The 25,249-nt window shown below is 44.0% G+C and overlaps 1 protein-coding gene across 1 annotated transcript in view; it reads left to right on the top strand.

Annotated features, from left to right (window-relative positions):
* The window catches only part of LOC124616459 (trissin receptor-like), an 87,269-nt gene extending 68,147 nt beyond the window's left edge, over nucleotides 1-19,122 (top strand). The window contains exon 4 of the mRNA XM_047144768.1: nucleotides 18,856-19,122. Coding sequence (XP_047000724.1) covers nucleotides 18,856-19,122 — 267 coding nt within the window. The remainder of the gene's footprint in view (nucleotides 1-18,855) is intronic.
* Nucleotides 19,123-25,249: the final 6,127 nt, after the last annotated feature.

Genomic DNA, 25,249 nt, shown 5'->3' with positions numbered 1-25,249 from the left:
TTAATCTTCACTTCCGCGTAGAAATAATTGTACCAGTTAGTCCGCAAAATCAACAGATGCAGCTTTCGCAGAAAATGGAGAACTGGGGCAAATACAGTACCTGCAGTTGGTTAGTGATAAATCCCGGCAGCTGCAACATTGTGACGACAATTCGCTGTGATAACAGCCGCAAAAGATGAAATTCAACACACTCTGCGTAAGATTATGTCAGTGAAGATATAATTACGCTGTGTAAAATAAAGATGTAGGGTAAACTTTCTGATAAAGCATTAGAAACTCTGTTTCCAACGTCGACACCCAACAAAGAACGAATGAAACAAGAATGCACGGGAAAAGTATAGCTTGCTACTGAGAATGAAAGGCGTGCCAATGAAACAAAAGAGCATACTATTCAAAGAAAACGACAAACTAGATTTCATTTCATCAGTGCCAAAAATTAAAGGAAACACCCTTCAAACAGTCAGCTGATTATTCTTAAGAGTCAGATTCAGACTTTTCACCTGACAGTAGCTTAAATATAGATATGGACATATTATTTGGCGGAGAAGTATCTGAAGTCGGAGAACAAGAGGCTGTGAGTTCAAGGAACAATCAGAGGTACCATGTTTACTAGGTACCTCGATAGCTTACCCTCCGTAACTGAGAACTTCCAGGTTACTCTAGTAACCCTCTTTTCGCGGAGCATAGAGTATTATTTTTGCACACGTATTTTTATGGATTATGTTCAAACTTACGTGAACATATCAGTTTCATACTGTGTTAGGTAACTTGGCTAAGTTCTTTTATTACTCATGAATTTTTATCCTCGTTTATCTGAAATGGGACAGAGACCTCCAGTGCGGGGTTCTAGCCCATTTTATGGAGTAAAATTGTAGATTTATCTATAATGAATGATCAGACAGAGCTAGAATTAGGAGGAGTACAGGTAACAATCCAAAAAATGATTTAAATAGGAAATCGCGTGAAAATCCACCTCCACCTACCGTACATTCTCAGAGACGCTTCAGTTTCATGGTTGTACAGTTATTTTTATTAGTGATGAATTCTCCATTTGGGTGCATCAGTCTAATTCTTACATCCCCGTTGCTTCGTACCTCACGCGTTATTTCCAAGGTAAATGAATTCCTTCGCTATATCTACAGCGTAGCCACGAATTTTGAAGTTACGCTTGACACGCAAGTCGCCGAAGTGGCGTCAACTAAAAAGACTTGCAATACGGCGGCCGAACCACGAAGGCGATATACCGGTCAATAAATGCCATACGACCATTTCATTTTGAAGTTACGTTTATCACGGATATCATTTTTAGTATTCCTAATTGCTTCCGATCTTCTTTGATTCACGGTAAGTATACATTCTGTGGTCTGTAGATGGTTAATTCCATTCACCACGTTCTGTAAACCTTTCTCACATTCACGGAGGACAAGCGGCATCAGCAATTCTAGTCGCTGATGTACTTTCGTCCAGAAAATTAATCACAGTCCTGAATCATTCCTATATTTCCTTCGTTGCTTATTCAACAAGCTGAATAGCAGACCAGAAAAACTGCATTCGTATCTTGCAGCCTTTTTGATCCGAGCTTCTTTCTCCTGGTCTTCCAGTCTTGTTGTTCCGTCTTGGTTCTTCTTCAAACCTTCTTCAACAAGTATCCACCTTTCGCCACATAAGAGTTCAAAAACCTACCACTTTACATTGACGGCAAATCTAGCTGGTTTTATTTTCTTCAGTCTTGGTTACATTACAAAGCGCGACGTCAGAACTGCTACGCTGCGTTTCTAAATTTGCTTCTTAGGATACAGCAGTCGTTGCTCTCCCAGTATTATCAGTCATCTACCTTACACGTGTATTGCGATCCAGTTACAATGTATAGAAGTCGCGGAACAGGGTTAGAAGATAGTGTAGTGAATTTACCCAGTAAAAATACCTTCGCAAATTAAATATCGGTTTACCTGCTTTGCAGCAAGTAACGTTCTAGCCAGTGGTAATGTTTAGTCCTCGAGACGGTTAGACAAACTTCAGCTCGTTGTCGATGAATGTAGACGTCTTTTCTTTCTAACCATCGAGCCACTCACATCAGCAGTGTGGCATCAGCCAAGAATCAGGAGAAAGTGTTGCAATATCGAGTTAAACCAATACATGATTATTATCGGTCTCATCAGAACAAGCAGTATTCTGACCACTGTAACAGAAATTAGGGCCATTGTTTTATGGCAAAAATAATGAATAAATTACTAAAAGTAAGTATCTTGTCTTGCAGAATATAATGAAGCTATTAACGACCTGATTAAGAAATATTTGAGTAACTCCTGACGAATATACAAATCATCAGCTGAAGTGCATATTAAACTAGGCGCTTTCCCTGCACAGTTGAATCCGTTTTCTTCACTATCTGTCAAGGTCTTACTGAAATATAACGGATTAGAAAGGTATTTAACGTAAAATATTTCCATGACGATACGTTCCGCATACGCCCAGCTGTCCTTTAGTTTGTGGAAGTTGCAATACCCAAAATAAAAAAAAAAACCCAAACGATACAAACTTAAAAGGAACTATAGAACAGTGTACCAGAATAAAGTGGTTCAGCCCAACAGCGTCTCCGCATGTGAGGTTTTCAGGTCAGTGTTAAACTAAAAATTGTAAAGTCTGCACAGTTCATGGCTAGTTCAATGAAAATAACATTGTGACTAACAGACTGCGGTGGTGTGGGAGGTGGAGGGGACGACAGTGTCGCCTGTGAGCCGCCTGCCACGTTTGACAGAACGGTACATGCAACACGGCGATCACGTGGAGCGCGATGAACTAATATAGTCTGTGCCCAACCACATCATGCACAAATTTGTTTGAATCGAAGTATATTCACTGCAATTCACTAAAATTTATGACGAGATAAGAAGACTAGAGTACTGCGGAGCCAGCAAAAAAAAAAAAAAAAAAAAAAAAAAAAAAAAAAAAAAAAAAAAAAAAAAAAAAGTTTGAGTTTTAAATGCTGTAATCTTGTCACGTGGTGTACCATGCCCGTATTGTAATCTGCGTATAGGAAGCGTTGCCAGTTTCGAATAATGCACTCAGTATGCGGTCACGTGCTCCTTCATGAATAAATCAGCTGTCTGATTGGCTTGTGTAATCAAGCGTGCTCTAATGCATTCGAACTGTGTTTCCTCTCTGTGACAATTCACACGAGTCCTCTTTGATTCCACCAGCGCTTTTAGGAATCCTAAGCAATTTTGTTTCATCACAGTTAACAATGTGACAAACAAACGCTAATTTCAGTACATATGCAACAACACCTTTATCTGGGACGTTAAAAAAAGTGATCCATATTCCTACAGCAGAGAACACGTGTCAGAACTGGAAACAACTCGTATAAACATTTGTAGGGAAATCAATGGTTTTTGAATTACGGATCATTTGATTGGTGTCGAGAACGGCCATTACTCACAAGGCGAACTAGTGGAGATAAAAATAATAGTGCAAAGTATTTTCATATAGTAATAATGAATTCTCTGGATAAGATGTCTGTATTGGGGTAGTTCCAAATTTACGTTTTCAGTCCCATATATATTAACAAATGGAAATCTTAATTAACAATTACTGAATAATACCTGTTAATAAAAGTGACTTTGAAATATGATACAGAAATGCCTTTTTGTTAAACGAAAATAAACTATATATATATATATATATATCAACAATGCCATTAAATCTCTTGAAATAATAAAGTACGTTATTTCGTGTTACATGTTCCGCATTTCTGTAATGAATTATAATTATTTGTGAATACTCACATTTTCATGGGAACTATAGGAGAGGGTGTTGAACTTACAGCAGAATTACCACTGTTGTGTTCTGCGGATCACTGGTGTTCCATGGGAATTGAGTAAATGTTCCGCAAAGTCTCTTAACAACATTGTGGCTCTTATTCGACATTTTTCCTATAATAATAATTTTTTGAAATTTTATTTTGATTTCTGTGTTATTAGTTACGAATTTAATCAAAAAAGTTTTCTCATTTTTAAAATTACATTAACTTAAAAATAAACAGGCTTTTCATCCGGTTACCAGAATTCTCAAAGTACTCCATCAGAGGAAAAGTTTGGGACCCCTCACCAAGGGATAGTGTACTTAGCAACACATGCTGTGGATTGATTGGTACTTCAGTCTAGTTACTAGTTTTCGAATCACATGAACTCACGTAAGAAAATGAGTACTAGAGATCGTCGTAAGCAGAGATGGATTAAGATTCAGGGTAAAAGAATATCAGTGGTAAGATTCGCTGATAACTTTCCTGTTATCAGTGAAAGTGCAGAAGAATTACCGGACTTGTTGAATGAAATGGCCGATCTAATGAATATAGAGTGTGAGGTAAGGCTAAAGCAAAGAGAGACGGAAGTGATGAGAAGTAGCAGACATCAGATTAGCGATAAAAAGATCAAAATTGGAGACCAAAAGCTAGACGAAGTGAAGGACCAAGAAGGATTTAGAAGGAAGATTAACAGAGTGAAACGAGGAGAGGGGGGGGGGGGGGCAAGCATTCGCGGCCAAGAGATGTTTGTTAGTATCAAAAATCGGCCTTAATCTCCGGAAGAAATTTCTGAGAATGTACGTTTGGCATTGTATGGTGGTGATTCAGGGACTGTGGGAAAAACTTAAAGGAAGAGATTCGAAACGTTTAATTTGTGATTTTGTACAAGGATTTTGTAATTAGGTGGACTTACAAGATTAGAAATCAGGATGGTCTCCACCGAATCGGCTAAGAAGGGAGGTACAGAAAAAAGAAGAAATAAGGGACAGGAAGGTAGGACATGTCTTAAGACGTCGTCCGTAGTACCAAAGGAGCTGTAGAACGGAAAAACTGTAGGAGGAAACAGAGATCAGAATACATTCAAGAAATAACATGCAGTGTATGCAAGTGAAGGGGGTTGGCACAACAGAGGATTTCGTGGCAGGCCTCATCGAACCAGTCAGAAGACTGATATCCTCAGACCTCTCTCCCCCAAAATAAATAATTAAATAAATTGAATGTCGCAGCATCTCCGGATAGACACTTACTGAATGCCATCGTTTGAGTTCGATAAGAGTGCGTTTGCCGCCAATGGGAAGACAGCCATAGAATTCAGATACACTCGGGGTTTCGTGCTGCCGACGAGCCACCACTGATCCTGGCACGCGTGAAGGTGCAATGAATCCAGTCATACGAAGTAGGGCACTAATTCTCTTTTCCTTTTGATCGCGAACCCTCGAAAATCGGTAGAACTGGCCAGTGGCTAGTGATTAGAGTTTATAGCGAATGTGTGTACGTAAAAAAGATAAGCGAAAATGTGGGTGATAATTTAATAAAACAACACAAGGAGACTTAAATTTTGTTTGTATTTCTGGCGAGATATTCAACGTGCCGCTGTCTCTTGGGGCATTGCAGTTGAAATTTTTATGGAGTCTTCGAGGCCTAGTAGTGATAAGTAACAGTCACCTATTACAGAATTTATAACATTTTCTCTTATTAAGCAACAACAGTGAGCATGTAATACCTTCTTTAGGGTAAGTAACGTCTTGGCCGACGTGAGACTTGAATTGCGCAAACGTGTTACACCCGACAGAGAGTTACAACGGCATTGACACTAACGGATAAGAAATCGGTCGAAAACTTTTCATAGAACCAGCATTTGGCTTAAGTGATATAAAGAATTCAGTGAAAATCTCAATTGTGTGAGCGACTTAAGTACCTCAACCACTGTGGCAGGAATATCTTAATTCAGAGAGAAATACAATAATAATTGATGGTAGAAGTGTATGCTGGACACGTACCTACTCTAGAGAAATCGTCTGCAGGCACTCGACGCTAGCACAGAGGTCAGAATCCTCAGCGCGGCTGTCACATTTGGCTAACGAGACGTACGGCTGGTGGTGGTGTGGGGGTGGGCACAGCTGCCGTGGGTTGTGATAGGCAGCCGCCAAGGGAACTGGGAAACTGTGGGACGTAGCTGGCCTCTCTCTGCATCTGACAGCTCTATCCGGGAATGAAGCGTCATTCACAGAACAGGTGAGCACGCCGCGCGGACTGCACAGGACTGCTAATGCAGTCACTTTACCGCAGTGTGCACAAGTGTTTGCCGCGAATGACGGCGTTCATAAACTTTACCCTAATAGAATAGGAATGGATTGTTACTGCATTCCAGCTGATATGTCTGCGTGAGCAGAAGAAACTATCGATCAAAGTCAGAAAACAATTTACTTGACTGTTCAATTAACCAAAACAAATTCTCCAAGTATAACACCAATACAAAACAGTGATCCGTCTTCGAATCGCAACTACATACAAGAGTAATATAGAAAACAACTGAAATAATTTCCTACTAGTCTCCGCCAGAGACATCACTGATATACCAAGCCTAATCCAGAGATCAGCGAGACGATCCAAGCCGGTCTCCCAGGGCGGCAGCTATCCCCGTCTGCTGGCGGTCGATGTACTGCCGATGTGCGGCGAGCGCCGGCCTTTATAGCGGATGAGTACCTCGGAACTATTTTCCATCACGTGGTTTGACGTGTGAAAATAGTTCCGGGATCTGCAGCGACCTCTTCCTTATGTTTATGTGGGCCGGCAGTGGCCCCTGGTGTCCGCAGCTCGTGGTCTCGCGGTAGCGTTCTTGCTTCCCGAGTGCGGGGTCCCGGGTTCGATTCCCGGCGGGGTCAGGGATTTTTCCTGCCTCGAGATGGCTGGGTGGTGTTGTGTCGTCTTACTTTATCATCATCCATCCCCATAACGGTCGGAGGAAGGCAATGGCAAACCACCTCCACTAGGATCTTGCCTACTAAATAACGGTCGGAGGAAGGCAAGGGCAAAACACCTCCACTAGGATCTTGCCTACTAAGGCGGCGCGGGTCTCCCGCGTCGATCCCCTACGCTCTGTAAAGAAGTATGGGACTCCTCATCAGTGGCCGCTAATGTCTTTGCTGTCGTTTTGTTGTTGTTGTGGCCGTTCATCAATATTGCCTGTCGGTTGTGCAGTGCTTTGGTGTGCTTGCGAAGCGGGCAGCCCGCGGCTGCAGGCTATCAGTTTGGTTGCTGATACTCTAGGCGCCGTGACGTCTGGTGGAGAAGGCCACAGCACCAGTGTCCAATAGTTAAGAAATGGGAGCCTGCTCCTGAACAGATTGTCGAAACGGTTACGGTAAAAGATGAAAAGTAAAATCGTATGACATTCTTGGATGGGAGACCAGGAAGTACGTTTCAGCCACCACAGTGAAAGTAAAAAAAATAAAAATAAAAAAAAAAATATTTTACTTGCAACATATCGCTGCTTCTCTACACATACATTTCTTGTTGCGTGGTACCAACTAGGTCTCTTCACTAAATATCGATGTATTGATACATAGCCAGTTTCAGGAAATATCCATATATATCACCGATATCCATTTCACCTTTACATCGATATCGAAATGCCAAAATCGTGTATCAACATTTTTATTTTAGATTATATTTTTTTCGCAATTTTCGATAAATATTTGAAGATCTTTTGAAATAGTGCAGAACATAATTTTGCTTTCACTGTGCGAAGGAGTCCTATGATTTTTCGAGCTTTCATCACATCCAGTCTTTCTCTTTGACTATGTGAATAAAGCAGAAGTCAGATTGCACTGTGGGGCGGAAGGGAGGGGCGGTATGAATAGGCTAACAATGTGAAGATGCAGCACAACAATTGCGAGAAAAATAATTTTTAACGCAACTATTGTGCTATTTTTTCATATCAGTATTCTTCAAAAACAACATCTGAAACTGATGAAGGAAATCTAAATGACAAGATTCGTCTTTGCGGTGGGCGCAGGTATGTGAGGGAAAGGTTGACGTAATCGGCGCTCGACGCTACCGACAGAACCTGCAATGTTTAACTTCACCACGCAATTTTGACTCTACAGCTGCTAGTTTGCTGGCATTTACAGAAATGAAGAAACAGGGAAGTCGACATGAAGTGTTCCAGACAAATCTGATATGTGACGAAACCGAATGACGGACCGATCGGACACCTTTTATTGTTCCACTTATATGCATTTACAATTGTTATGAAAGCAGTTAACGCCTAGCATGAACGTGCATCGTTTTCCTATCAGTTCTTGCTCTAAAGGGGAATAAACAGGCAGCTAGCTTGTTGATGTGCACAGTATCTAATCATAAACAGAAACTTAAATACACAGCTCTAAATCTGACAGTATATTTACAAAGTGCAGCCGATATTTCTTTTTGCCGGTACGTATCTTTCGGCGTTATATCGATATATCATAATATTTTCGATATATGGAGGGTGTATTGTCATTTTTTTAAATATCGATACATCGGATTCCCGATATTCTTAAAAATATCAACAGTCCTAGTTCCAGCTTTCCAATCCCCTCGTCCCCTGTGATTTTCTCGAATTCCCTAGCTGGTCTACAACTGTTATGTGTGCCAAATTGCTCTCCTTATTGCCAGAGCTTCATGAGGGCGAAGAGATAAAATCGGAGGGAGCCAAATCCTGGCTGTAGGGTCTGTGATCAAAGCATATCGAATACGCTGCGGGACTGTCATAGTTACTCCTGCAGTAGGCGGACCAGAATTATCATAAAGAGGGAAACTGCATGAAATCGGACGAAATCCCTCAGCAGAACTTCACACTTGGCGGGAGACACTGCATTCCAGACGTCTTTATGTGATCTCTACATATCAATGTTTCTAGCGGGAAACCCTATTATTACTTTCGGCCCTCATGACAACAGTAAAAGTAAGATTACGTACATCAATCACAACGCGATTATGAGCAACGTGGGGTTCACGCTTTCGCCTCGAGATGTGCAGTGCTGTAGTTGCGCGTTTCTTTTATTTAAAGTCTCAACTTCGCTTTGCAATTTCTTGGGATGTAATTGGCATATTGCGGTGCAACCATCTCAATTCTTTTTGTGGTATTTCACGTCATTGATTGGGTAAGAAATAATACCGCGTGCCATTTAAAAAAGACACAAGTTTTCGTTGAAACTAATACTTGTTTACTTTAGAGAATGTCTCACAGTATTTATTTTCATGAATCCCTGTCCTACAGTCATACTAGTAAAAGTCGTTTTGCCGGCCGCGGTGGTCTCGCGGTTCTAGGCGCACAGTCCGGAACCGTGCGACTGCTACGGTCACAGGTTCGCATCCTGCCTCGGGCATGGATGTGTGTGATGTCCTTAGGTTAGTTAGGTTTAATAGGTTTAAGTAGTTCTAAGTTCTAGGGGACTGATAACCACAGCAGTTGAGTCCCATAGTGCTCAGATCCATTTGAACCATTTGAAAAGTCGTTTTAAAATATCTATTTTTGTTCCAGAGGTATACGAGCTAAAACGTTTAACTGGCCCAAGCTATTGTTGATTTACAAACCCTTGCGAGTCCTCTTAGCTACGAAACGTGAATGAATTTCACAAAGAGCAGTTCCTAAAAGTAGAGAATAAGAAGCAGAAATAAAAGTGAACCAGTACCAAGAACTCAACCGGTTCGCCGATAAAAGTGCCCTTAACTAAAAAATAGTGTAATAAATCGTATCGTTGTGCATGGGCACAATATACTAGAAGCACAAGAGTCTTAGTGACACCGCGACATCACGAAGAATGACAGCAGGAACGTCGTAGGCGCTAGCAAGTTTTCCTTCCCCAAATTTCTGTGACTCTTGTTCTAATTTTTCCAAGCAGAAGGACACTAATTTCTTTTTTGCAGCTGGTTGCTGATTATTTCGATGTACACGCCCAGTTACTACACTAGCTTTCTAAACGGGTGTTTACCATGGCCAGGCTGCACACCACTGTGTGGCCACATTAGAATGACGCGAGCTTTCTAAGTAGGCACCGTTATGAGACAAAAATAAAAAAGTACGCTTTTCTTAGCAGTTTTATTTTTGTATCAAAACCTGTACTTTAATTATTAGTTCTACGCAATTCCCAGGAATATTAAGAATTTAATCGTGTCGTACAACCAGCTTTGAATACCATCCTCGTAGGAATGTGCCTTCTGAGCATAACTTTTGATAATTTTAGCGTTCTGTAACATTTGCATAAAGCGTACATTATTGAGGTTTATGAACGATGGGGACGTACGGAAATAGGGATAGCTCTTAAAGATGGCAGTAGAATGTGCTTGATGACGAACGAAGTGCAAACTTCAGTCATTACTGAAGATTTGGTGCAGAACGATTTCGAGGTTAATAAAATTGCTAAGATCGGTCTACTTGCTTTATTTTTATCTCAGACTGGTATTTTCTTAAATAAACACTTTTCGTATTTCCGTCAACAGAACATGGCAATATTGTTGTGTCGCTGAGCGATATTGGTGATAAAACAGGCCGTTGCAGGTGTTTGCAGCAGTATGTCAGAGGTGTTGCCGATGTTGTTCACATACGATGGAAAACATTTCTCTTGCTTGTACATGCTTCCACCTGACCCTCAGCCTTGCTTGCTCTTTTGTCACGCCAACGAAGCTGCCGTGACAAGTAACGTAAACCTAATGGCGACACACTATCTTCACTGTGGGCAGATGAGAGAACCATGAATTTACGAATGTAATACGCACATCTGCGCACAGAGCTTTGGAATACATCAAGTAATATGTACAGTGACTGCGGTCTGAGGAAGAAGGACATGCTCGCTGCAACTGTCGTGATAGAAGAGCTGAATAGAGAGTCATAACTGTATTCTGAAATTCATAAAGTAAACAGTGAACCCAATGACAGAAGTTTATTAATTTAAACTTCATTTAGGTTTCGACACTAATAAAGGTATCTTCTTCAGAAGTACATGCTGTAACATTGAATATACATTAACACGAATCACGAGCTAAAGTTAAATACTGTAACTAATGTATTCTTAAGACATCTAAACTTTTTGGAGCTTCATCACGTGTGTTCCCGTATTCATAGGCAATCCTTCTCAACTGTTTTTTTTTTTTATTTGTGAATGTTGGACCTGAAGATTTCGCGGTTTTGAGCATCTACTGGAGTAGTTCATGCCAGTTTCAGATAAGTTTCGATCTCGCCAACCCATATAATCGCCACCATTTTGGCTTTGCTCTTGTCGTCACAAAAATCTACTATTAGCTTTTCAATCGGTCTTATTTCAATTAAAATCTTAACCTCCGATTTCTAATGTTTCTATGGAAAATTGTGTATTGTTTGATATCCTGATTGTTCATCTAAAAGTATTGAGCCCAGAATTTTTGTTAAGATTTTTCACTACTTTTTTCGAATTTTTTGTTTCTGTTTTTCTGATCAAAATTAGTGTTTCTGATCCATAAAGACATTCTGGTTTATTTACTTTACTGTAATGTCTTAGTTCTTTGTGGATGTAGATACATTCCTTCTGGTAGGTAAGTCGGGTTCTATTCACCTTTCCTGGATGGTTTATCCGTTTAAAATTGTGGAATATCTTCGATTTTGCCACATTTCGTCTCCATGAATGTTAGAGCCTTGTTTTTGCAGGTCATGTACTCTGTCTTTTCAAAAGATATCTGGAGACTTTTTCTGTAGTTTGCTTCTGTTCTCTATCTGATGTTGGGCTGATGAACTGTAGCGAGTTGATATTGCTAAATCGTCTGTAAACATCAGGCAATATATAGATAACAGATCTGTGCCTAAATTGATTGATTGGCAAATTTTGACAACTGGTTTCTTTCTGTGCCATTCCTGTATCAGTTTCTCAAAGACACAGTTGAAAAGTGTGGTGTCACCGCCAGACACCACACTTGCTAGGTGGTAGTCTTTAAATCGGCCGCGGTCCGCTAGTATACGTCGGACCCGCGTGTCGCCACTGTCAGTGATTGCAGACCGAGCGCCGCCACACGGCAGGTCTAGAGAGACGTTCTAGCACTCGCCCCAGTTGTACAGCAGAGTTTGCTAGCGACGATATACTGACAAATAACGCTCTCATTTGCCGAGACGATAGTTAGCATAGCCTTCAGCTACGTCATTTGCTACGACCTAGCAAGGCGCCATTACCAGTTTATATTGAGATTGTAATTAATGTATCATCAAGAGCGATGTTCTCCAATTATGGATTGAAGTTAAGTATTCCAGCAGCAACGTACCTTATTGGCTATGTTAATTACATTTCCTGTTCCAGACCTCACGCCAGTCTGCGTGAGCTTAAACGCGTGGATTTCGGCCTCCTCTAGCAACACGGTGTTGGCTCTTCTGCCAACACATCAAAAAGTATTGGGTGCATCCTATCTCATTATCTTACTCCAGTTTTGATTTCAGACGGATCTGAGAGTTCTTCCATATATTTAACATTGGGCTTCGTATGTGTCAATATTTACACACCTTGATCTCATTTCTTGAATATCTTGGAAAGTGATTAGCGGTCAGTTGAGTCATAAGCTTTCAAACCAACGAAAATGAAGACAAAATTATGACTACATATTCTCTGATGTCTTTGGATTAGCTTTAAGTACATTTTCCTTGGAAACGAACGGCCTGATCTGAATCCTTGCTGATAATCACAAATTTCTGCTTTAAGGAGACCATGGGATAGAATTTTATATGCAACTGATAGTAGTGAGATTCCCTTGTAGTTATGTACGTCTGTTCTGCCGCCCTTCTCTTGTATTGCGTGGATTAACCCGTTTTTCCTATCTTCTGGAATTTGTTCTCTTTGCATGTCTTGCATGGTTTTCTTGATTTTTTCATGGTGTTAGAGTTGGCTAATTTGAGATTTTCTGCTAGGATTCCATCTTCACCAGAAGCTTTACTGTTTATTGGGTCTTTTCACCTGTCTGACAATTTCTTCTTCACCTAGGTTAAGGAAAAGTTTATTTTTATTTCAATTTATCTTAATGAATTTCTCCAATTTTTCCACCAAAGCGTCTGTTACAAAGAGATATTTCAGAGAGAATTATAATTAAACCATGTATACTTCTTTACGAACTATCAGTAATCATAAACGGGAGGGTGACCACCAGTTAGATTGTAACTGGTATACAGTCTTTCTCACTGATAAAGGCCTGAACAATTCTCGGGAGAACTGTCGCTACGATATATTCATTATTCTGGACAAGATATGCATCCAGCAGCAGTTCACGAATTAATAGGAATATAAAAAAAGGGAGGAAGGTTTATCTGTTTAGCAAGAGTAATAGAAGGCAGATTTCAGACTACCTAACAGATCAAAACGAAAATTTCTGTTCCGACACTGACAGTGTTGAGTGTTTATGGAAGAAGTTCAAGGCAATCGTAAAACGCGTTTTAGACAGGTACGTGCCGAGTAAAACTGTGAGGGACGGGAAAAACCCACCGTGGTACAACAAAAAAGTTAGGAAACTACTGCAAAAGCAAAGAGAGCTCAACTCCAAGTTTAAACGCAGCCAAAACCTCTCAGACAAACAGAAGCTAAACGATGTCAAAGTTAGCGTAAGGAGGGCTATGTGTGAAGCGTTCATTGAATTCGAAAGTAAACTTCTATGTACCGACTTGACAGAAAATCCTAGGAAGTTCTGGTCTTACGTTAAATCAGTAAGTGGCTCGAAACAGCATATCCAGACACTACGGGATGATGATGGCATTGAAACAGAGGATGACACGCGTAAAGCTGAAATACTAAACACCTTTTTCCAAAGCTGTTTCACAGAGGAAGACCGCACTGCAGTTCCTTCTCTAAATCCTCGCACAAACGAAAAAATGGCTGACATCGAAATAAGTGTCCAAGGAATAGAAAAGCAACTGGAATCACTCAATAGAGGAAAGTCCACTGGACCTGACGGGATACCAATTCGATTCTACACAGAGTACGAGAAAGAACTTGCCCCCCTTCTAACAGCCGTGTACCGCAAGTCTCTAGAAGAACGGAGGGTTCCAAATGATTGGAAAAGAGCACAGATAGTCCCAGTTTTCAAGAAGGGTCGTCGAGCAGATGCGCAAAACTATAGACTTATATCTCTTACGTCGATCTCTTGTAGAATTTTAGAACATGTTTTTTGCTCGCGTATCATGTCATTTCTGGAAACCCAGAATCTACTATGTAGGAATCAACATGGATTCCGGAAACAGCGATCGTGTGAGACCCAACTCGCCTTATTTGTTCATGAGACCCAGAAAATATTAGATACAGGCTCCCAGGTAGATGCTATTTTCCTTGACTTCCGGAAGGCGTTCGATACAGTTCCGCACTGTCGCCTGAAAAACAAAGTAAGAGCCTACGGAATATCAGACCAGCTGTGTGGCTGGATTGAAGAGTTTTAAGCAAACAGAACACAGCATGTTGTTATCAATGGAGAGACGTCTACAGACGTTAAAGTAACCTCTGGCGTGCCACAGGGGAGTGTTATGGGACCATTGCTTTTCACAATATACACTCCTGGAAATGGAAAAAAGAACACATTGACACCGGTGTGTCAGACCCACCATACTTGCTCCGGACATTGCGAGAGGGCTGTACAAGCAATGATCACACGCATGGCACAGCGGACACACCAGGAACCGCGGTGTTGGCCGTCGAATGGCGCTAGCTGCGCAGCATTTGTGCACCGCCGCCGTCAGTGTCAGCCAGTTTGCCGTGGCATACGGAGCTCCATCGCAGTCTTTAACACTGGTAGCATGCCGCGACAGCGTGGACGTGAACCGTATGTGCAGTTGACGGACTTTGAGCGAGGGCGTATAGTGGGCATGCGGGAGGCCGGGTGGACGTACCGCCGAATTGCTCAACACGTGGGGCGTGAGGTCTCCACAGTACATCGATGTTGTCGCCAGTGGTCGGCGGAAGGTGCACGTGCCCGTCGACCTGGGACCGGACCGCAGCGACGCACGGATGCACGCCAAGACCGTAGCATCCTACGCAGTGCCGTAGGGGACCGCACCGCCACTTCCCAGCAAATTAGGGACACTGTTGCTCCTGGGGTATCGGCGAGGACCATTCGCAACCGTCTCCATGAAGCTGGGCTACGGTCCCGCACACCGTTAGGCCGTCTTCCGCTCACGCCCCAACATCGTGCAGCCCGCCTCCAGTGGTGTCGCGACAGGCGTGAATGGAGGGACGAATGGAGACGTGTCGTCTTCAGCGATGAGAGTCGCTTCTGCCTTGGTGCCAATGATGGTCGTATGCGTGTTTGGCGCCGTGCAGGTGAGCGCCACAATCAGGACTGCATACGACCGAGGCACACAGGGCCAACACCCGGCATCATGGTGTGGGGAGCGATCTCCTACACTGGCCGTACACCACTGGTGATCGTCGAGGGGACACTGAATAGTGCACGGTACATCCAAACCGTCGTCGAACCCATCGTTCTACCATTCCTAGACCGGCAAGGGAACTTGCTGTTCCAACAGGACAATGCACGTCCGCATGTATCCCGTGCCACCCAACGTGCTCTAGAAGGTGTAAGTCAACTACCCTGGCCAGCAAGATCTCCGGATCTGTCCCCCATTGAGCATGTTTGGGACTGGATGAAGCGTCGTCTCACGCGGTCTGCACGTCCAGCACGAACGCTGGTCCAACTGAGGCGCCAGGTGGAAATGGCATGGCAAGCCGTTCCACAGGACTACATCCAGCATCTCTACGATCGTCTCCATGGGAGAATAGCAGCCTGCATTGCTGCGAAAGGTGGATATACACTGTACTAGTGCCGACATTGTGCATGCTCTGTTGCCTGTGTCTATGTGCCTGTGGTTCTGTCAGTGTGATCATGTGATGTATCTGACCCCAGGAATGTGTCAATAAAGTTTCCCCTTCCTGGGACAATGAATTCACGGTGTTCTTATTTCAATTTCCAGGAGTGTATATAAATGACTTAGTAGATAGTGTCGGAAGTTCCATGCGGCTTTTCGCGGATGATGCTGTAGTATACAGAGAAGTTGCAGCATTAGAAAATTGTAGCGAAATGCAGGAAGATCTGCAGCGGATAGGCACTTGGTGCGGGGAGTGGCAACTGACCCTTAACATAGACAAATGTAATGTATTGCGAATACATAGAAAGAAGGATCCTTTATTGTATGATTATATGATAGCGGAACAAACACTGGTAGCAGTTAGTTCTGTAAAATATCTGGGAGTATGCGTGCGGAACGATTTGAAGTGGAATGATCATATAAAATTAATTGTTGGTAAGGCGGGCACCACGTTGAGATTCATTGGGAGAGTGCTTAGAAAATGTAGTCCATCAACAAAGGAGGTGGCTTACAAAACACTCGTTCGACCTATACTTGAGTATTGCTCATCAGTGTGGGATCCGTACCAGATCGGTCTGACGGAGGAGATAGAGAAGATCCAAAGAAGAGCGATGCGTTTCGTCACAGGGTTATTTGGTAACCGTGATAGCGTTAGGGAGATGTTTAATAAACTCAAGTGGCAGACTCTGCAAGAGAGGCGCTCTGCATCGCGTTGTAGCTTGCTCGCCAGGTTTCGAGAGGGTGCGTTTCTGGATGAGGTATCGAATATATTGCTTCCCCCTACTTATACCTCCCGAGGAGATCACGAATGTAAAATTAGAGAGATTAGAGTGCGCACGGAGGCTTTCAGACAGTCGTTCTTCCCGCGAACCATACGCGACTGGAACAGGAAAGGGAGGTAATGACAGTGGCACGTAAAGTGCCCTCCGCCACACACCGTTGGGTGGCTTGCGGAGTATCAATGTAGATGTAGATGTAGGTGTAGAATGTTTCGGAAGCAATGTGCTTACTTAAGAAAGGAAAGCTGCCACATTACCTCCTTTCTCCTTTGTTGCTTTTTCTTGTAAAACGCAAATGCAGGACAGCCGTACTACCTTTAACCAGCTCTCTTTCGCCCATTTCGAGGCCATACTGTGGCCTGCGTAGATATTCGTGATGTGGAAATCTGTTATCATTAATTTTAATGAAAATAATAGGTCGTTCTCGCAAATGATGTTTCATTTAATTACTTACGAATAGTTTTTGTCTCAGTAGACTATCTTCAGACCAGTCGGTGACACTGAGACTTTATAAAATTTCTGCGAAGGAGTTGAGCAAGTACACACCTATACACCTTGCACAGAAATTAATATACAATAAAATTACCGAAGCTATCATAGTGTAACATTAATTTTCACTTTTTAGTTATTTTGAAAATTTTTAAATCCATTTGTCAATTACCACTGATTTTTAAGATTTTACATATGCATTATGCGATGTTACGTGTTATACATACGATATTTGTCATGTGTCAGTGCTCATTAGCTTCTTCACTGAATACGTGGAGGGTGACAGCCTGAGTGACAGCTCTACACTGAAGTGAGAAAGGTAATGGGATGCCTCCTAACAACGTGTTGGACCTCGTCTTGCACGGCATGGTGCACCAACTAGACGTCGCATTGACTCTCGTTGGAAGTCCCCTGCAGAAACATTGAGCCATGCTGCCACTATAGCCATCCGTAAATGCGAAAGTGTCACCGGTGCAGGATTTTGTGCAAGAACTGACCACTCGATTATGTCCCGTAACCGTTCGATAAGATTCATGTCGGTCGAACTCGGTTGCCATATCATTCGCTCTAGCTGCGCAGAATGGTCTAACCAATTGCGAACAATTATGAGCCTGTGACTCGATGCACTGTCATCCATAAAATTTCCATCGTTGTTTGCTTCAAATGGTACCCATATACCCGAACACTGCCACTTCCAGTCAGTGATCGGGCCTGTTGGATCAGACGACCCAGCGCATTCCAAGTAAACACAGACCTTACCATTAAGGAGGCACCACCAGAGTGTATAGTACCGTCTGGACAACTTGGATCCATGGCTTCTGGGGCGTGCGCCACATTCTGGCTCTACCATCGGCTCTTACCAACTGAAATCGTCTCACCTAATCAGGCCACGATTTTCCTGTCGTTTTTGGATCCAAACGATATCGTCACGAGCCCACGAGAGGTGCTGCAGGCGATGCCGTGCTGTCAGCAAAGGCATTCGAGTCGGTCGTCTGTTGCCATAGCCCGTTAACGCCAAATTTCCCCGCTCTGTCCTAACGGATACGTTCGTCGTACGTCGGACATTGATTTCTGCGATTATTTCACGCAGCATTGCTGACACCTCTACGCGATCGCCGCTGCTCTCGGTCGTTAGTGAAGGCAGTCTGCCACTGCGTCGTCTGGGATGAGAGATAACGCCTGAAATTTTGTTCTCTCGGCACGCGCTTGACACTGTGGATCTCGAAATACTGAATTCACTAACAAATTCCGAAATAGAATGTTCCATACTTGAAACTCCAGCTACTGTTCCACGTTCAAAGACTGTAAATTCCAGCCGTGCGACCATAGTCAATTCCGAAACCTTTTCACATGATTCACTTAAGTACAAATGACATCTCCGCAATATGCTACCCATTTATACCTTGAGTACGTGATAGTACCGCCATCTGTAACTAGGCACATCGCTAACCCACGACTTGTCATTTCAGTGTACGATTGCTGTTAGTACCAAAAAATGTTCAAATGCGTGTGAAATCTGATGGGTCTTAACTCCTAAGGCCATCAGTCCCTAAGCTTACACACTACTTAAGCTAAATTATCCTAAGGACAAACACACACACCCATGCCCGAGGGAGGACTCGAACGAACCTCCGCCGGGACCAGCCTCACAGTCCATGCTGCTAGTAACAATTCGCGATTGTTGCTAATCTGATATCGTCAGTATAGGGTGTAAAACAGGATATTATTTTCTACGTGGCACATCGCTGGAGAGGTTGTAATTGTAATTAACTAGTGAATAAACTATGTGACTTCCTTTGAATAAAATATAGAGTATTAAAATTTCCGACGGTGTATTAACAATGTAACGTTTCCCCCCCTTTAGTGTTCTCGGGTTCAAGGGTACCGTTTTGGTGTCCCATCTGCTGTAGTTGCTGATGGAGCCTTGTGTACTGTGCGGGCAGGCGGTGGTGGCGTGGGCGTGGCTGCTGGCGGCCGGCTACTCGTCGCCGCGGCTGCTGTGGATGAAGACGGTGCGGCTGGGCAACCAGACGCTGTGCGCGCCGGACCGGTCGCGCTACGACCAGGGCCTGCTGGACGGGCTCACGTTCGGCCTGCTGTACGTGCTGCCGCTCGCCGTCATGCTGGCGCTCTACTCGCGCATCTCCGTGGCGCTCTGGCGCAGCAGCCGCGGTCTCTCGCCGGCGGGGCACTGCCACCAGGTAGCGTAGCCTCGGCCACCTGCTGTGCAGGCGTACCAACATTGCCCCTGTAACTTGACTTCTGATGCTCGCACCCAATGAAAATCAAAATTTATAAATCCTGTGCCTCCAAAACCTCTCCCTTTTCTAGTTTAGGATCAGAGGAACAGTTCAAAACAAGTGACGCACACATACTTTCGCGGCGTAATGATTTACTCATCAGACCGACCTGCGTTGCCGAAAGCGCTAATGCGCTGCTTTCTGGACTCGGGTAGGCGTGCCGGCCACGGATCGAATCCGCCCGGCGGATTAACGACGAGGGTCGGTATGCCGGCCAGCTGGGATGTGGTTTTTAAGCGGGTTTCCACATCCCGCAAGGTGAATGCTGGGCTGGTCTCCACGTTCCACCTCAGTTACTCGACTCGCAGACATTTGAAAACGTTCGCACTATTTCATGGCTTAAACTAGATGCAGGCAGCTGGGATACACTAATTCCGTCCTGGGGGGTTCTGGGTGGTGCCAGGAACGGCATCTGGCTACCCTCTGACACTAACATTGTCAAACCCATAACTAGGCCGACCCCACTTTGAAGTGGGACAAAGGCCCAAAGAAACCGATGATGGATGATTTAATGATCAGATATCATGCGTGCAGCAGTAAAACATTTCTCGTCAGTATACTTTTAGCCCATCTTCAAAGTGAATTGATAGAATGAAGCAACTACATTCACGTCCGTTACTTTAAAGATGAGAACTTCTCCACAATGCCTAAGGTCACACAGTGCACAAGGACCAAGGGTCCATAATGAAATAATCTCTCTGCAGCGGAGTGTAAGCCGACATAAAACTTCAAGAATACAACTGTGTGCTTCACTGAGACACGAGCTCGGGACCTGTGAGGGCGCTACATGAGTCGTGCTAGGCTAGCTCAGTCAGCCAGCAAGGTAGCTCAGCGTATAGGCTGACTGCCTCTGTAATAAAAAAAAAAAAAGAACTGAGTGAAAGGATCAAGCATGAAGTTGAACGGGTGTCGCGCGACATCCGCCCGGACTAAACCCAACGAACAAAATTGAAAAAAAAAGAAAAAAGGAAAGTAGGGTGAGCACTTTCCTGAGAAAGGCGACGGTCCCGATCCGAGTCTCGATCCGTCACAAAGTTCTAATCTGCGAGGAAATTTCATATTAGCATGTACTCCGCTACAGAGTGTTAAATCTATCTTCCAGGGATGCTAGTATTGCAAGTTTCCCAGGAGACCTTCTGTGAAGTTTGAAGGTAGGAGACGAGATATTGGCGAAAGTGGAGCTGTGAAGACGGGTCGTGAGACATGCTTCGGCAGCTCAGTCAGTACAGCACTTTTCCGCGAAGGGCAAGGGTCCTGACGAGTCGGTCCAGCACACAGTTTCAATCTGTCAGGAAGTTTCAGAGTCAGAGATGTTGATTGGCGGCAAAGATCGCATACCTAGCGACATCTTAACGAGTCGAAGTTATGGTGTTTCCTTTTTTTTCTCATCTGTATGCTGCATGCGAATGTCGAAAACTGTAGCGTCTACTTCATTTGGGACTCGGTAGTGAAGGATTTGAGTAATAGGTAGCGGTTTCAGCCTGGACAAAGAATGGAATGTGAAGCTTTCTTCGATCAATTCGGAAAGACGTCGCCGCTATACAGCGATACCCCTGCATCGAGCATCCGACCACAAATTTAGTTCGCTCAAAGCGCAAAGCGACAAAAGCGCAGTATTTAAAATAACGTATATGAGTGCTATTTCTGCAGTCTGTCACTTCACACGTCAGATGACAGAAAGGCTATGATCCAAACGTTGGTTGAAGAACTGGAATTTCTGCTGCTGCACTCCCCAACTCTAATGGATCATCCCAATAAATGCTTTCCACGAACTACGTGCGTCTGAATTTTGTTGGACTTAGACCAGAGGTCAGAAAAAAATGAAACAATAACACTCTTGAAACTAAAATGGTAAGTTCGTAGGCTAGAGTCAGTTAACGTAAGTTTTCTTTGTGTGGTATCAATCTTATCATAAAGTAACTGTCACTGTTCCGGGCGGGAAGGAGCGCCTCGTCCCCGGCACGAGTCCACCTGGCGGATTTGTGTCGAGGTCCGGTGAACCGGCCAGTCTGTGGATGGTTTTTATTCGGTTTTCCATCTGCCTCGGCGCATGCGGGCTGGTACCCCTTATTCCGCCTCAGTTGCAATATGTCGGCGATTGCTGCGCAAACAAGTTCTCCACGTACGCGTACACTACCATTACTCTACCACATAAACATAGGGGTTACACTCGTCTGGCGTGAGACGTTCTTTGCGGAGTTCACCGGAGGCGAACCGCACAACAACCCTGGGTTCGGTGTGGGGCGGCGGAGGGGTGAAGTGGAGTGCGGTAGTCGTCGTGGGGTTGTGGTCCACTGCGGCTGCGGCGGGGACGGAACCTCTCCGTCGTTTCTAGGTCCCCGGTTAACATACAATACAATACAATACAACTGTCACTGAATAAATCTTACGTTTCAGGCACGACTTTAGTGGTCATTTTCTTGGTATGCTGGTGTACTGTACTATCCGGGGTCTGTTACATTTTGCCATGACGTCTTTACTGAAGATGACATCGTACTACAATTCAGGAAGACATTTTAAGATGTTGCCCCCTAAGTTGGTCGGAGTGGGAAATTTTAATTTATTTAGTGAGGTGAAAGGAGTGGCGATTTGCTGTTGTCCGTAGCCGACAACGGCGTAACTCATGATTTGTAGTCGCCAGAAAAGCGAGTGTACAACCCTGTTTTCCTCGTGCGAGCCCTGGGTCGTTGTTTGTTCTATCCGTAGGACTCTTACGACTGACAGCGAGGATGGAGCGAAGCTAAAGCCACGCTCCTTATCAATTATTAGGGTGTTTTAATATTGGAATGGTGGGTCGCCCACCACTGGTTGCTTCTACTACCCAAGCAGAATGTGACGTTCCTGCTCCAATTTGCTTGTCGCAACCGCCATACCGCTTTCGCCGATAAATATTTCTCTGCAGTCACTGCAGTCACAGTCCACCTTGTACACGACGGAAGGATCCAGAGGATCTATGCTGTCCCTTGTGGAACCTAACTCATTCTGGAGAGTACGGTTGTCGTAGGACACCAGATGGTCGTCAAGCCAAGCGAAAATGTTTTCCGATTCTGTCACTGACACTCTTTACGCATTCTGCTGGCTGCCGTTTACCTACGTCCTGCCGGTAGTTCGTTCTTTTATTGCTTGCCATTACTCTGCATACCAATTTGGGACTACAGCCACTGTCGCAGAGCGTTCTTCTCAGCCGTTTCAGCTCAGATATTAAATTATGAACATTACTTATATGCTGTGGCTGACTGATCAGAGGGCGTATGACTGAGTTCTTCTGTGCCGGGATTGTGGTGAAATTCATGTAAATAACTGTCCGTACGTGTTTGTTTCCAATATATTCATGTCATAGTGTACCATCGAATATCCTTTACACTTTCACATCTAGGAATGGGACTGCACAATGATCTCTACTTATTGCAGCATAAGCTGAATGTTTCTGCGCAGGGTGTTCAAATAAGAACCCTCTGCAGGTCTCATTCCTCATAGGGAGTGTATTGTTCACGTGTCTGAAACAACATCCTGAACGTTCTGAAACAAAACTGACGTTACAAATATTCGGTGGGACAGTTGATTAGGGCAGCGGCCTTGCCGCAGTGGATACATCCATTCCCGTGAGATCACCGAAGTTAAGCGCTGTCGGGCATGGTAGCCACTTGGATGGGTGACCATCCAGGCCGCCCTGCGCTGTTGCCATTTTTCGGGGTGAACTCAGTCTCGTGATGCCGACTGAGGAGCTACTCGACCGAATGGTAGCGGCTTCTGTCAAGAATACCATCATGACGACCAGTAGAGCGGTGTGGTGACCCCACGTCGCTCCGATCTGCATCCTCCACAGAGGATGACATGGCGGTCGGATGGTCCTGGTAGGCCACTCGTCGCCTAAAGACGGAGTGCTCAAATCATTGTGCTGCAGGAGACCATTATAATAAAGTTTATCACAAATTCCGCCGCAGGACTAATTATACAAACCATTTTCCAGAATTGTGACGTATCTTGCTCTTTCGAGTATTCATGAGGAAATGTCAATGGATCATGGACAAACAAAGTACACCACTGGACTCAAAGGAAAGTCACTACAGCCGTGTCAGAAACGTTATGTATGTTGTACAAGAAAACATGGCTCGACACTGAAAAACGTTTTATGTTAAAATATATATTCAAAACTAAACGCAGTGTCTTAAAAAAGTGCTCAGTCGCTGAAAGCCAAAGCAATACATCTCCATTGGAAAGCAATACAACAGCGGTTCCGCATGTCATAGATCCTAAAAGACGTTCACACCTTCCTGAATGTATGTGGCACCAGATGGCTTTGAACAGGTGCCTTAGTATCCATATATTACAGCTCGGTGTTCAGGGGCGAGCTTGGAGCTGGCGCTCGATATCGTCTTTCCATAAAGATCAGACGAATTGGTAGACGAACATCAACGTGAGTTCACTGCAATATTCCACAAACCACTGTAGCATCATTATGGGCTTGAGAGATCAGCAGTTATCCTGCTGGAAGATGCTATCAGTGTCGGGAAAGACCTCAAGCCTGAGGGGATGCAGCTGGGCCGATATAATGTTAACGTAGCCCACAGCTGTCAAGGCGCCTTCGCTCACTATCACAGGCCTCTTGGAAGCCCAGGTGAATGTGCCCTATAGCATAACGCTGCCTCCACCGACCTAAATCAGTTGCGTGTCGCATGATTCGAGCAGCCGTTAGCTTGGGTACAGCATATTTGGGCATGACCTTCGACCTGCTGCGGAGACCCATGTTCAACAATTTGCGCTGACCGCTGTGCTCGGTAACATTTTCCTCGTCGTTCAACTACTGCCCATAGATGATCACGGCAGTAGTTGGCGAACAGCCTACTGGCTTCGCTGTTTAGCGAGATGCTCGTTCCAAAGGCGCTGATACCCTTTGACAATGTCCCGTATGACCATGGACGTGGCCTTATCATCGCTAGATTGAGTTTCCAGTCGTCTCTGCCCTATTTATTTACTTTCCTCACCACTTAACATGCCCTTTACACCGACTGGTAGCTTTCGGTCTTGTGGCGGAGAGAGTTTGTTTGTTTTGCCTCATCAGTGTGAGTTTCACAAAGCATAATTGTTCAAATACTCTTCTAGGTGGATCATCAGACGTGAGACAAATCCTGTCAGTGAAGGGTGCATTACAACTGTCGCCTCTCACACCTTCTCTGACCCATCCCCACTGTGGTGAGGTTTTCGTATTGTTGCGTTCTGCAGAACTATAGGGCCTATTTTGATCGCATGTAGGCGATTTGTGTAGTCTCGGCTAGACAGAGACCTCCCAGGGACCTCTAAAAACGCTGCACGCTATTACGACACTCCCTCCTCAGGGCGGCTAAAAGCTATAATTCGTAGGCAGCGCTAATCAGCTTGTGTTGTTCATCTTGGGTGGCACTACTGTGTAGATCTTCGATATTTTGTGTCTCACGAAACGTTTACAGTTGCTACGATACTGCTACAGTGTACTCCACTTTCAGCGGCCAACTTCCCGTATTGGTAACCGTTCTTATGATAAAGTAGCTATGCGCTTAAGGCGTAACATTGAAATGAGGCTTTGAGGTCGACAGAGAGCCGACAAGTAGTATTTTTCTTTACACCACCTCTCGTTCCCCACACAGGAAGCGATGAGATGATGTATTTTCACATCGCCACATCTCGCCACATGAAACACTGATTTTAATAACGAAAGAGGCCAAGAGCCATTTATTTGTCAATGTATACTAAATAACTACGCATTGTAATGATGTATTTTGACGATTTACAAGGAGAAATGAATCCAGTGCCACTGACGCGCGTAAGAAACTATAGACTAATTCAACGCGCATGTAAAAACATCGATATTAAAGACAGACCCTGAAGGCATTTGAATATTACAAAAAACAAGCGCGCAACACATCGTCCACTGCCGGACGATGTCTCTCTCTTTTATCTCCTGTATAATGACGCACCATTACATAGGCGTCATTATAAGATTTGTAATTTGTTTAAATCTATTGACAAATACTGTTATTTTGTTGCGTGTGAGACTAGT

The sequence above is a fragment of the Schistocerca americana genome, chromosome 5, assembly GCF_021461395.2.
Source record: "Schistocerca americana isolate TAMUIC-IGC-003095 chromosome 5, iqSchAmer2.1, whole genome shotgun sequence".
Classification (NCBI taxonomy): domain Eukaryota; kingdom Metazoa; phylum Arthropoda; class Insecta; order Orthoptera; family Acrididae; genus Schistocerca; species Schistocerca americana.
Note: the sequence above shows the minus strand (reverse complement) of the source record. Positions and strands in the feature narration are given on the sequence as shown.